General features: G+C 44.7%; 1 protein-coding gene across 1 annotated transcript; it reads right to left on the minus strand.

The window, feature by feature from the left end:
- Positions 1–3,016: 3,016 nt before the first annotated feature.
- usp42 (ubiquitin specific peptidase 42) lies at positions 3,017–9,961 on the minus strand (the record flags this gene model as incomplete). The annotated part of the gene is made up of 15 exons (XM_080542302.1): positions 3,017–3,389; positions 3,572–4,582; positions 4,856–4,938; positions 5,240–5,893; positions 6,256–6,412; positions 6,521–6,621; positions 6,758–6,898; positions 7,069–7,180; positions 7,276–7,358; positions 7,489–7,559; positions 7,682–7,749; positions 8,188–8,287; positions 8,788–8,898; positions 9,080–9,289; positions 9,733–9,961. 15 exons carry the CDS (start codon positions 9,959–9,961, stop codon positions 3,017–3,019), a joined length of 3,504 nt encoding a protein of 1,167 aa, XP_080398428.1.
- Positions 9,962–12,332: the final 2,371 nt, after the last annotated feature.

Raw genomic sequence — 12,332 nt, forward strand, 5'->3', positions numbered from 1 at the left:
GTCGTCAACTCTAGATAGATTAACTCATTTACTTGTCACATGACCCTGTCTCTCTCTGAAAGGACTCAATGTAGAGAATCATCCTCTGATGGATGAATGAATAACTTGTGGCTCTGCAGGCACTCTCATACCTCCCTTGATGTCAGTCGTTTCCAAACATGAATGTTGTTGTGTCAGAATTTAGAGTTAAAAAGAACCATAGTTGTGAATCAGCTGGTCTGATTTATCCCCCACAATGACAGTGATGCAAACACAATGTTGAATTTTTATTTTCCATTTCTCAGTGTCTAAGAATGAGAAAGAATGACCACTAGTGAGTGGTCAGGTCATATGGAATTATTGGAGTTGTGACAGTGAGGAGGTTGCTGTGGTCTGACTCAGAGATATGAACATATCCTAACTGTTATCAGTGTGAGAAGTTACTCAAAGCTAGTTTATGTACTGAAGGTAAAATCGGTTGTTTCTTTTACATATTTATTTTCTCTAATTACAAAAAAAACAAAAAACATCCCGCCCTTTACATTAAGCGTGTATATTATGTACAGATTGTTCATTTGTATTCTGTTTTGTGTGTTTATGTAGCATGTAAAGCGTTCATGGCTATAGCCTACACCCGTTCACATTTCAAGGTCAGCATTACAGATAACAGAGCAGAAGAAACCCTAGACTCTTCATAGAGCATGTGGGGAAAAACAACTCCTCAAACTGTTGTAATATACAGCCAAACCGGCTGAGTTTTACATGGGACAGTCAAATGAAAACTCTTACCAAAGGCTGCATCTAACAATGCCCTGCGGTGAGACAGATATTGGAAGTTTCTCCAACAGGAATCTCAACGCCTTACAGACTCTGAAATGTTATAAATGAGAACTTTGAATAAAATTTGATGTTCAACCTTCCTGTGTGTACCGTTTAAAGACTGACTAGACAACTAAAGGCCTAACTGGCTCCAAACTAGTCTTTGGCTTTATAATTTCAATACTGTGTCACGTGAATAAGAAATGAGTATTTAGCTCCCATGTTAAACCCATCCTGTCATTGTATGACTAGAAAAACCTACAAAAACGACCATGCCATTGCACTGTATACGTATGATAAGCCCTGAATCCAAGAAGTGGTACAACAAACAACCATTCTCTGACCTCCCCAAAAAAAGTCTGTGACACTCAGTTCAGTATATCAATCACTCATACGAAAATGATTTAACCAAAAGGGGTAGCTTCCATATAATAACTCCATCTGGTAGAAAGGCGGACATTTTACCCATTGTGGTGTACATGCCCCATCATAAGCATTCACTCCAACAAACAATGCTTGTAAACAAAGTGAGGGTTACAATTTCTGACATTAACAAATGTATTTAAGGCTTTTTATATACCTTGTACAATGTATAAATTTTACATGCTATTGTTGAACTAAAAGGTATAACATAACTGTTGTCATATTTTTTTTTACGTAGAAAAAACAGCAAACCATACCCATTTCACTGACTTATGTCCATAGAACATGGTCTAAATTAAGTTGTGGGAATTGTCTAAAACAAACCAGAAACATAAAAAAACAAAAAAATCTCTATTGGTATTCCTGATACAGGACTGTTTATGTATAAAAAAATAACTGATAGTACAGTTCAAAATTAAATTCACAGTATTCTTTCTTATGAACGCTAGAAAAAACAAACTGGATTTTTAAAAAGCAAACACAAAAGGTCCACAGCCAAAAGTGATAACATGATTATTTTTTTTATGTTTTTTTGTATACTTGAATAATGAGTTTAAAAGAAAGGATAGAAAGAAAGGGATGCAGAGAAAAAAAGTTGTCTTCTCCAGTGAAAGGGTTGAGAGAAAGAGAGGTGAAAAAAGCAAAAACATAAAAGAGCTGGAAATGTCCTCAAGTCTGTCCAGGGTAGGTGTGGTGGTGTAAGTGCACACACAGTCACAACAGCCAGTCCCGGGCCAGCTCCTTCTCTTCCAGACAAAACGCCTCCATATACATTTCCCTCCAGTTTTTTTTTCTTTTCTTACAAAGAGAAAACCGTTTTGCTGAGTACCACATACAGATATTATGCGGATATGGTGACATCATAAACTCGCAGCCAACTGACATCAAACAGTTCATCTCGTAGGCCCCCCAAAAAAGTTGACTTTTTTTCCCCATTCTTCTTATTCAATTTTACCAGGTGGACAGATCCTCAAGACAAGAATAAGTCAACATTTACCAAAGTTCAAAGTCCTGAGTCTTCGACTGAGCAGCGGTTGAGATGTTTAAGCTCCAGGCTTTTCTTCTTTTGTGTTTGTACAAGTATATATTAATTCTTTATCATAAATGTCCATTGAGTTGACAGTGTTCACTGCCAAAGAGTGAAATTTAGAAAAAAAGAAAAAAAGAAAAAAAAAGAAAAGGAAAAAAAAAGCGTTAAAAAAGAGATTCTAGAATCTTTAAAACGTTTTTGTGTGGTAAAAATACAGTATATTCCCAATGATTAAGCACCACGTTCAAATATTTGGGATCTCATTCCTTTGCTGTTGAAATTAACTTTTCCAAAATATTGATATTTACAGTATTCCAAGTCTGTAAGAGAAAGAAAGAGAGAGAGAGAGAGAGATGTTAGTCCAGTCATGCATATTCAGTACAATTGAAACACATTATTGATCAGCATAGTCAAGCAGAGAGATTTTCGGGGTGAGGAGAGGTCGTAGTAAAGGAAGGACACTTACATTGTTCTGTGAGTTTGTGGATAGAGATTCACTGTATCATGTCAGTGTATAGGCCATTGGAAGAACTACAGTAGGAGTCTCCATTGGGTTGACTGAGGCCATTACCTACACAAGAAAAAAAGAAAAAAAGATTTGTCTCAGAAAGTGATTCCAGAACACAGTAACACTGTGTGTTACATGTTCTTGATATCATCAGTTATAAATCATTATCATCATGAATAGATTCTGGGACATATTGACTGCATTAATATCATAATTACAATCTATTAACATACTATTGAACCCAATGAATGTGTATTTTAACCTGTGTGTCCATTGAGATGGGGTTGTGGTGCGCTGTGATGGGGTGCCGTTGGCGATGCATGACCAGAAGGGAGGCTGAAGTCATCGTAGTCGGTGCGGCGTTGTTTATTCGGAGAGTGGTCGTTGACATGGTCGTCGCCATGGTAACGGCGCTTCCGGTTCGGCCTCTCCTCACTGCTTCCTGCCCTGCTCCCACAGGGGTCACAGTGAGGGGCCCGGTGCCCCTCTGAGCTCTGGGGGGAGTGGCTCTCGCCCCCCGACCTGTCCGACTCATCCTCCGTGTCGTGCCTCCGCTTCTTTTTCTTCTTCTTCTTGTGTTTGGAGGAGCTGGCGTCTGCAGCCCGGTCAAGGGAATCCACGTCTGAGCTCCTGAAGAGAAAGAGAAGAAGAAAACACAATCAGGTCAAAACCACGTATTGTAGCCTACACTAATAAATATCACATGTTGGCTGTGTACAGTTTTATTTAATGAACACAGTAGTATCGCATAGTTCACTAAAACATGAACTATTTAAAAGGGCACTATGTAGCGTTTAGCTCTCACTGCTCACCCATGTTCTCGGAGTCTCTCTTTGTCCTTGGACTTCTTCTTCTTCTTCTTACTTTTCTTGTGTTTCTTGGCCAGGCGCTCCTCTGAGCTCTCCTCTCTGTCTTCCCGTAGGTGGCCGTGGTTTTTCTCTGGCTCTGCCCTGCTGAGGGCTGGTGAGAGGGCCCGACGGTGGGGTGAGTGTTTGGCCTTGGTGGAGGTCAGAGCGGGCAAGGAGGTCTCCTCCTTAGCGGGGAGGTCTCTTTCCTTGCCGTCGCCCCTCTCCCGGCCCTCCTCTCTCCCCCTTGAGCGGCCGTGGGGCTCCTCCCTGTGGGGGTAGTTGTGGGAGCCGTAATCCTTCCTCTCCCTCTCGTCTCTGGATCGGTGGTGATGGTGGTGGTAGTGGTGGTGGCACCTGTCCCTGTCTCTGGGGTGGTGGAAGTTCCTCTCCCGGCGGCGCTCCGTCTCCCAGTCCCGGTGGTGCTGGTCCCGGCTGGACGAGCGGTCTCTGTAGGACCGGTGGTGGTCCCACCGGTGGCGGTAACGGTCCGTGTCGCGATCCCGTTCTCGGCTACAGTCCCGGTGGTACCGTTGGTCTCTGTCTCGGTCCCTGTCAGAAGAGTACCGTCGGTGCCTCCCCTTTTCCCTTTCCCTTTCGCGGTCACGTGGGGGTTCCCGCTCCCTCTCCACGGAGGAGCGTCCGTCTTTGGAGCTGGGCTTGTCCAGATGGGGCTCTCTGCCCTCTTCTCGTCGCTCCGGCCCTGTGGCCAGGCTGTCGGTCTCAGAGACAGTTCTCTGGATCTCCCTGGTGTCGTACTTGTGTGGGGCTACCAGGCCCACAGAGGCCCCCGGGGCTGGGCCAGGCGGGGGCTTGGAGAAGGCAGAGGTGACCGGGGTGTCGAGGGAGGGTGTCGGCTGGGTGGATAAGGCTGTCTGGTTGTTGGGGTGCGTAGTGGAACTACTTGCCCTCTGGGCATCGGTTAGCGAATTAGCTCCTACATCCGATGTGTTCATGGTGGCAGTGGGCATTGGCGAACTAGCAGCAGAGGACGGTGCGTGGTGAGGGAGCGGATTAGCTCCGTTGTCATGGGTGGAGGCGCATATCTCTGGTGTAAGGGAGAGTCGACCCTCACTAACTGCACCATGCAGACTCTCACTCTGAGAAGGGGTGGCCTGGGTATTATATACCTCTTTGCTAGAAAAAAAGAAGAAGAAAAGCATACAGGCTTAATACAATTACATTCTTAATATCATAATTTAAAAATCATTGAAATCTGCACAGTGCCTGGAGGTGTGAGGGTTGTCTCACCTTGGCCGACTGTGATGAGACTCCCTACCGTTAGCTATGCTCGGACTCACACCAGACGACAGCCCATGACCATTGCTAGAAACCTGCAACAGACCACAAACACAAACATCAATGGGCGCACTGATGAAAATATTTACAGGACATGATTACATTGTGGGGAACATGGCGCGTTCCGACCTGCAGAGGGAGCCACAGGACATGATTACATACGGCAGGATAATGCTTTGCAATAGTATTTCAACAACAATACCTTCTTCTCTTGTCCTTGCAAGCAGCCAAATACCATGACAACAATCCTATACGTGGCCCGATATCAGATAACCACACTTTATCAGATAGAAACTATTCTATGCTACCGTTTTGGCATGTTATTTGACTAAGTACCTTGTCAGTGTGTTTGAGGCCATTGACTTTGTGGTGTCCGTTCTGGTTGGGTTTGGCGATGCCGTTACTGTTGTGGTGCGCCCCAGCCTCACTCCCACCAGCACCGTTCGTCTTAACGGCCGGCTGGGGTCGCGGGGCCGGCCCGTAGACGGCTCCTCCGTTCCTCCCGTTGAAATTAGGCTTGGCCAGGCCGTTTTCTAGAGCGCCGCCCTCCTGATCAGACTCCTCTGATGACTCGTGGCCGTACGGCACCAGGAAGGAGGAGCCGTGATTCCCATTACTGGCTGACGTGCCGTTCACACGAGGCGGGCGAGGGGCGGACATACAGGCTGAGGTAGACTGTGAGGAAGAGGAAGAGGAGGAGGCGGACGGCTGGACGTAAGAGGAGGAAGCTGAGGCTGAAGAAGAGGATGAGGAGGGGCGGATCTGCTTGCCCTGGCCAATGTAGAAGGAGAGCTTCTGGCGCTTAGCAGGGTCGGGGATCCCAGTGGGACGGCAGAGTGGGTTTGAGGAGATGGAGGACGAGGAGGATGAAGAAGAGGAGGCGGAGGGCAGCACGTGGCTCGGTTTTCCGAGGCCGCCACTGCTGGTGCTAGGCTTGGAGCCAGATGGATTGTCTCTTAGAGAGCCGTTCCCGTTGACGTGAAGGGTGTTCTGTGAAACAACCAAAATAAGTTAGCTACAAGCCTCATTACACACTGCTGTTTCCCTTACCATTGAATAGGTGGGGCGGACCCCCCTGTCTGGAGTTTTGGCTTAGATAGAACTCAATAGAAAATGAGTAAATGGTAATGGCATCGCTGGATGTGTACTCATGTGCCCTGCCAAAAACAAATCTGTGCGAAACAGTGGTACGCGAGCTTGCTGTGAATACATTATTATCATTCATTGATCTTTAATAATCATCAGAATTATCATTAAGTATCATGCCAATGTGGTGTGAAGCTGCGTGTGGAGGCTCATATGACAATCAAAGAGTGTGTGTGTGTGTATACAGTGCACTATAGAGGCTGTACCTTAGCCATGTTTGGGGGCAGCTGGGGGCCGATGAAGCCGGTGGAGTTGTGGCGAGGCCCGAGGTTGACACGGGGCGTGAGGACAGGGCGCGGGGACGACTGGCCTGGGGTGCGGCTCACGAGGTTACAGTCCCCTCCGTTCTTCAGATCAGGTGACCTGGCGGCCGGAATACAACAAGATGTTTTCGTGATTTAAAAAAAAGGGGGGGGGGCATGCACAAGAAATGTAAGTTGTGAAATGTCTTTGCGCTTCTGTGGTACTCACCTGATATAGAAGAGCACGTAAGCCTGTTGGTTGAGAACGGATCTGATGTCACTGACAGACACCGAGGAGTCGTTCATCTGATACCACTGCCCGTTACTGGCCTGAGAATTAAGAAGAGGACTGTTAACGTCACATCACATCAACATCAAATTCTGAGCAAAATGAGACTGGCTGATGCACTGGTGAACTGAATTTTTATGAGGGGGGTGTGTGTGTGTGTGTGTGTGTGTGTGATACCTTGATGTAGCAGTAGTAGTGTCCAGCATGGCAGCTAAAGCCTGAGTGGACCAGCACTGCGTACAGAACATAGACCTGGGGCTCCCCGTGGGACTGGGACATGAAGGGCCTAAGGTCCAGGTACTCGGGGTACCTCACGTCCTGAGTAAGGAGAGTAAGGACGTGGTCAGCACCGCCACACAGGGAAACGAACAGGGGGTACATCTTCAGAATAACTACGGAATTTCTGATTGTCTGAGAAGAGGGAAAAAAATACCCTATTGCATTTAACATTCTAAACCTGAATCCAAATATTCCCAAAATGATCTTACCTTTGCAAGCTTGCCCCCGTTGAAGTTGGCAAAGCGCTTCAGTGAGATGGTGAGCACGTTGGAGCTCCGGTGGATGGTGAATCTCTTTGAGGCTGGAACCATTTTCTTACACCTGCAGACAGGTTTTAGTCAGTTGCATTCCATTATGATGTGAGGAATCAAAACTCAATAGGCTGCACAAATAAATGAATACAGGTATATACTAACTTTGTGCATTTGTATAAATTCTCTCCATCCAGTTGCTCTGGCTTGACAAACTGCTCCAGTGCCTTGGTTATGCTGGGAGCCGTCTGCAAGACGACAGACACAATTCTCAATTATTTACTTATTACCAATATCTCATATCACTATGAATAATTCTTGTAAAAGGTACTTGATTGATGTGAAACAGCAGAATGATTATGTATAATTGTGTGTTACCTTTATTTCCAATGCGACATCCAAGTAGGGGTCAAACGTGTCAGAGACTGCTTTGCAGTTTAAACATTTTACTGTGAAAGATTGAGCATTGAAGATTCAGTGCTTTTCTTTGCTAACTTTGTACGGGTAAGCAACATACATACAGTATAAGCAGCATACAAATGAGCAATGCAAGTTTGGACCAATAACTTACCTCTGGATCGTAGGTACCCTCCAAAGACTTGGTGGATAAAACTGGTTGCCTGCGTTTGCCTGTCCAATCTATTGAAAAAAGAAATGTCAGAAGAATTAAAAAGACAAACTACAAACTACTCAAAATGTGAATGAATTATTCCTAATAGTCAGCCAGTCTGTACTACAGTACATTCTCAAATCAAGATACTCGTTTATTAACCATTAGCAACACAAACTGTTACAGCCCTTTGAGAAGAAGAAATAAAGGGGAAGAGACAGCAGAGGAAATAGAGCAAAGATAATTACAGAAAGGTAACCTGTTGGCGCAGAAAGGAAATCCACTATCCACAAGAGCTTGCTACAGTCAGTTTTAAGGGTCGCTTCTATAAGCGAGGGTCATTGCAACATATCTATTAATCATGTCTCACTGTATTCTAAGCTAAATATGAAATGTAGGTCAGATCCAAGTACACTACATCCTAGTGGCTGAACACTGATTTCCATAACTCCCCCAGCAACACCTACTTGGTTCCAGGCAGGCAGGACTTTTGCATAGCATCCACTGTGTATCGCAGGAACTCGTGGGAATCCTCCTGACTCCCCAAGCGGAAGTGCTTTGCAATCCCTACCGGGTGTAACAGGGCAGGTAGATGACGAAACCATACAGTTGACAAAAACTTGAGAGCATAAAACAATCACAATGACATGGTTATGGTTAGCTGTTACTTATCGTTTGGTATTTTGGTGGAAGCATAGGATGCTATTGCTAAGAAGCTGTCTGTCAAATAGTTCTCCCTCCAAAATAAATTGATAGCACCTTCTACTTTTTTGGGAGGGAAAATAAATGTTCTGAAGATACTGTGTGTTCCCTGGATTTGGCACCTGTGATGCTATCCAACTCTCTTTGCATTTTTGGAGGGAAAACTATTTAGCTGACAGGCTGGTCATATTGTCCATATATCTATTATTTTGATACAGCAAATATGTTTTTTTGTTTTGTTCTGATATGATTGCAGGCAGTTATTATTATTATTATTATTTTATTTTTTACAACAACACATATTTCCATCAAGCATATATTAAATAGTAATATAGTTTTTTTTCTGATTGTGAGTGGACACTCACGTTTTAGTTCATTGATGACACCAATGGGCTTGATGACGTTCCCCGAGTTAGCAAAGACCTGGGTGATGTGGTTCTGCATGGTGCACATCATACAGAAACCAGGCTCATGACCTAAAGGGGAACAGATATGGAGGTTAATCGGATAAGAGGCATGTTGTACCGTATCTTCTAGCATTCTGTTCCGATTAACTTCATTCCTCAATACAATTGTTTAAAATTCAATATATCACGACCAAAATAGTCATTCTAAACAGGTCTGGAAACCAGATTGGTTATATCTTCATTCACATACATGTTTTGGAATGTTCCCGGGTCAGCATGTAGTTGGTGAGGGGGGCGGTGTAGGTGAGACACTGCAGAGCCGAGTTGAGGAAGCAGGTGTTTCCCAGGTTCTGGAGGCCCGCTCCGATGCGGTGGATCTGGCTCCACTTCAAGTTGAGCCGCTCCATAGGGAACAGGACCTTCTGGGGGAGGCCAATGCCGTCCCCACTGCTCAGCACCACTGGGGAGGGTGGGGAAACACAAATAAAAAACACAGAGATTAGTCACAGGCGGAAAATACTTTTAAAGAAAGTTTTACGTTTTGTTTATATGGAACTTGGAAACAAGCGATGGAGTGCTAGGTGAGAGCAGAGGGCAGAGAGATGCTGTCTTTATTACTGACATCACACAGTAGGTTCTACAAGAGAGAACCTCATTCTGGGTCATTTGCTTGGGGCTACATTAAGCGATTGATTACCTCCCCTCACAGTACAACATGCTTACATAACTTGCCATGCCATAGAGAAAAGACACACAACACCTAGGAAACCTGTTCAGTCGGTCAATTGGGCGGGAATTCCCTCAGCACACACAGTGAATACATTTACAGTGAGTGCAGGTATTTGCCCTTGTTTTTACCCAGCATCAAGAGACCTTTTAATTTAACAAACCATATCTTCTCACCTTGCTCCTTGGGCCGATCCACTGAGTGGGTCGCACTGCTGTAGATGGTAGCCCCAGGTGTGGGGCCCAGGCAGCCGCCTGTCTTCACCCTGGGGGTGTCATTGGGTGAGGGGCCCACCCCCCAGCTGGAGCAGCTGCTGTCCATCCCGTCTCCACTAGTGAAGGGGGAGCGCTTGCACCCGACTGACTCAAGGTCAGACTTCTCTGAAGATCTGTCAACTATGGTCATTGTTCATTGCTGATGGGCAAAAACAACAAACACAGATGAAAGTTAGCTGAGTTAGCTATTTAATATGTAAGTATTGACAACTAGTTGAGGAATGATAACCCTGGTAGAGATTAGTGAAGTTGTATCTGAACCAAGCACACATACAATCTTCACTGAAGCTCTAGTGGGTTAGTATTACGCTATGATATTCAGAATCAGATTGTAGTCCAAGAGTGCCAAATAAAGTGCAGTGTATATAGGATGCTCTAAACAACCTATGAAGCAACACTTTAACACAGTGTCATCCTTAGCTACCTGCATGCATGTTCCGTCCAGCATCTAAATCAAACACACTGATTTTCTATTATAAATGGGTGACTTCTAGGTATGACAGATTCAGTTGGTGGATCTATTCACACATTATAGCAGGAATGACTCCCTGTCTGCTACTGAGAGGGGCTTATGATACTCAGTCAATCCCCATGAAATATGGCAGAACAAAATCGTTTCAAATGAAAGCTTGAGGAACAAAGAAGGGGTTCACAAAAAGAGTAGCTAGCAACCCAAAGCCAGTGTTGGTTTTTGAATCAAATGTACATAGCTAAGAAAGAGAAGGTAAAGAGAGATAGAGCTCCTAAGTAAGTGAGGGACAGTGTCAGTAATGAATGAATGAATGATCTTTATTGTATAAGTATTATTGCATTAATTATTTATTGTTTAATAAGCCCAGGAATAAGCATACATCTAGAAGCATTTGGAGCATAGTGTATTTTAGTATGTCATATTAACCCCAGCAGGTTTACAATGCATGGCAAAACATTCCCATCACTTTAAGAATTTGCCCACCGATACAACTGTTCGTTAAGTGAGATGTCACCGAATAATATCGCCAAACTGAAATGCGCCGCGCTTGTACCAAATAAATGGCTTGTAGGCTACAAACTCGATTCACGGACACGTGACACCGTTACAGTAGGGTGTTAGGGGCATACACGTTCGTGTACAGTAGAATTCTCGACAGCTTTTAGAATGTTACCTAACTGCCTAGTTACAGGGACCACATCGTGACTTGATCAAGAATTGATCAAAAATTGATTTGAATTGATCAAATAACAAACTTGACGGCTGGCTCGGATAATTACCCAACGATTCAACATTGCAAAGACCATGTAATCTGAAAGTGAAAGCCCGAAAACCAATATCGACCAGAAGGAACTAGCCCCGTGTTGCAACCAGTCAACTATCATCTCCACTATAATTAACATGTTTAATGAATTAACACATCCGCAAGCTAACTTAGTACTTATATATCTATCTATATATTTATATATATATATATATAAACTGAAAATCAGCCCTCTCTGCGAGGCATCGCCACGGAAAGACAAGAGACTTGCGTGTAACACGCACGTTTACGACAACTGTTCCCTCCTCCCACCACACCAGTCAGAGGCTTTAGCCAACGAGACAGGCCTCTAGCAACGCAACACACCAGGAGAAACAGAGAAACAGGTCATTTTAAACCTTGTCTTACCCTGTTTTCGTCAACGATAAGGGAAAGTGAAGAGCGTGTGGCCTTTCTTGAGCACACGATCAGCATTCTGGTGCGGGGAAGCTCGCGCGTGCATGGTAACAACCACAGACGCCATGGTAACGGCGCACGTAACAATACTACAATTCTACAGCGAGGATGAGCATTGTGCAACAATTATGCTACTACTACTACTACTACTAAGCTAGCTATAGTGCAAGCTAGCTGGCCTTTACACTTGTGAAAACAGTACATGTGCTCATTCATATTTGTGTCCCGTTTTAGGATAGCCCTCGAACCCGAAGCTGAATTCGGTAGATGTAGGACGTCTAACTCAGGGAAATGGAGCTAGCATGTTAGCTAGCTAGTTAGCTTGCTCTACGCTCTAAAAGGAGGGGCTCGAGATTTAAAATTCACCGGTGGCTCGAGCGCTGCGATCCGACATGACACTCACTGTACTGAGACACCCGGTGTAAGCCAACTACAACCAAACCCAACGGGTTAAAACCACCACGATGTGTCGGACACGTGAATACAATGTTCACTATTCAATGCATGAACTAGGCTCGTACCTGTAATCTTTTATAAATGCGTTATTAGACGTTGCGTGTCCATTCCTTATATCCAGCGGGTGTCCGGCGGTGAACAATGACGTAGCTGATTCCCCCCACGGGTAGATCCGGGTCTCGCGATGAAAGGCAACTCGTGATTCGCTCTGGCTGTACGGAACGTGTTCAGGGGGATCGTTGACACATTTACCTACCTGACCTTTGTGCAGTTGAGTTTTGATACAATCAATCACAAAGTGTCTAGTGTAGTATCCCTGTGAGATGACATTTTATTTCACTAATAATAGAGCTG

This window comes from Nansenia antarctica, assembly GCF_963989245.1.
Source record: "Nansenia antarctica genome assembly, chromosome: 11".
In the NCBI taxonomy this organism is placed as follows: domain Eukaryota; kingdom Metazoa; phylum Chordata; class Actinopteri; order Argentiniformes; family Microstomatidae; genus Nansenia; species Nansenia antarctica.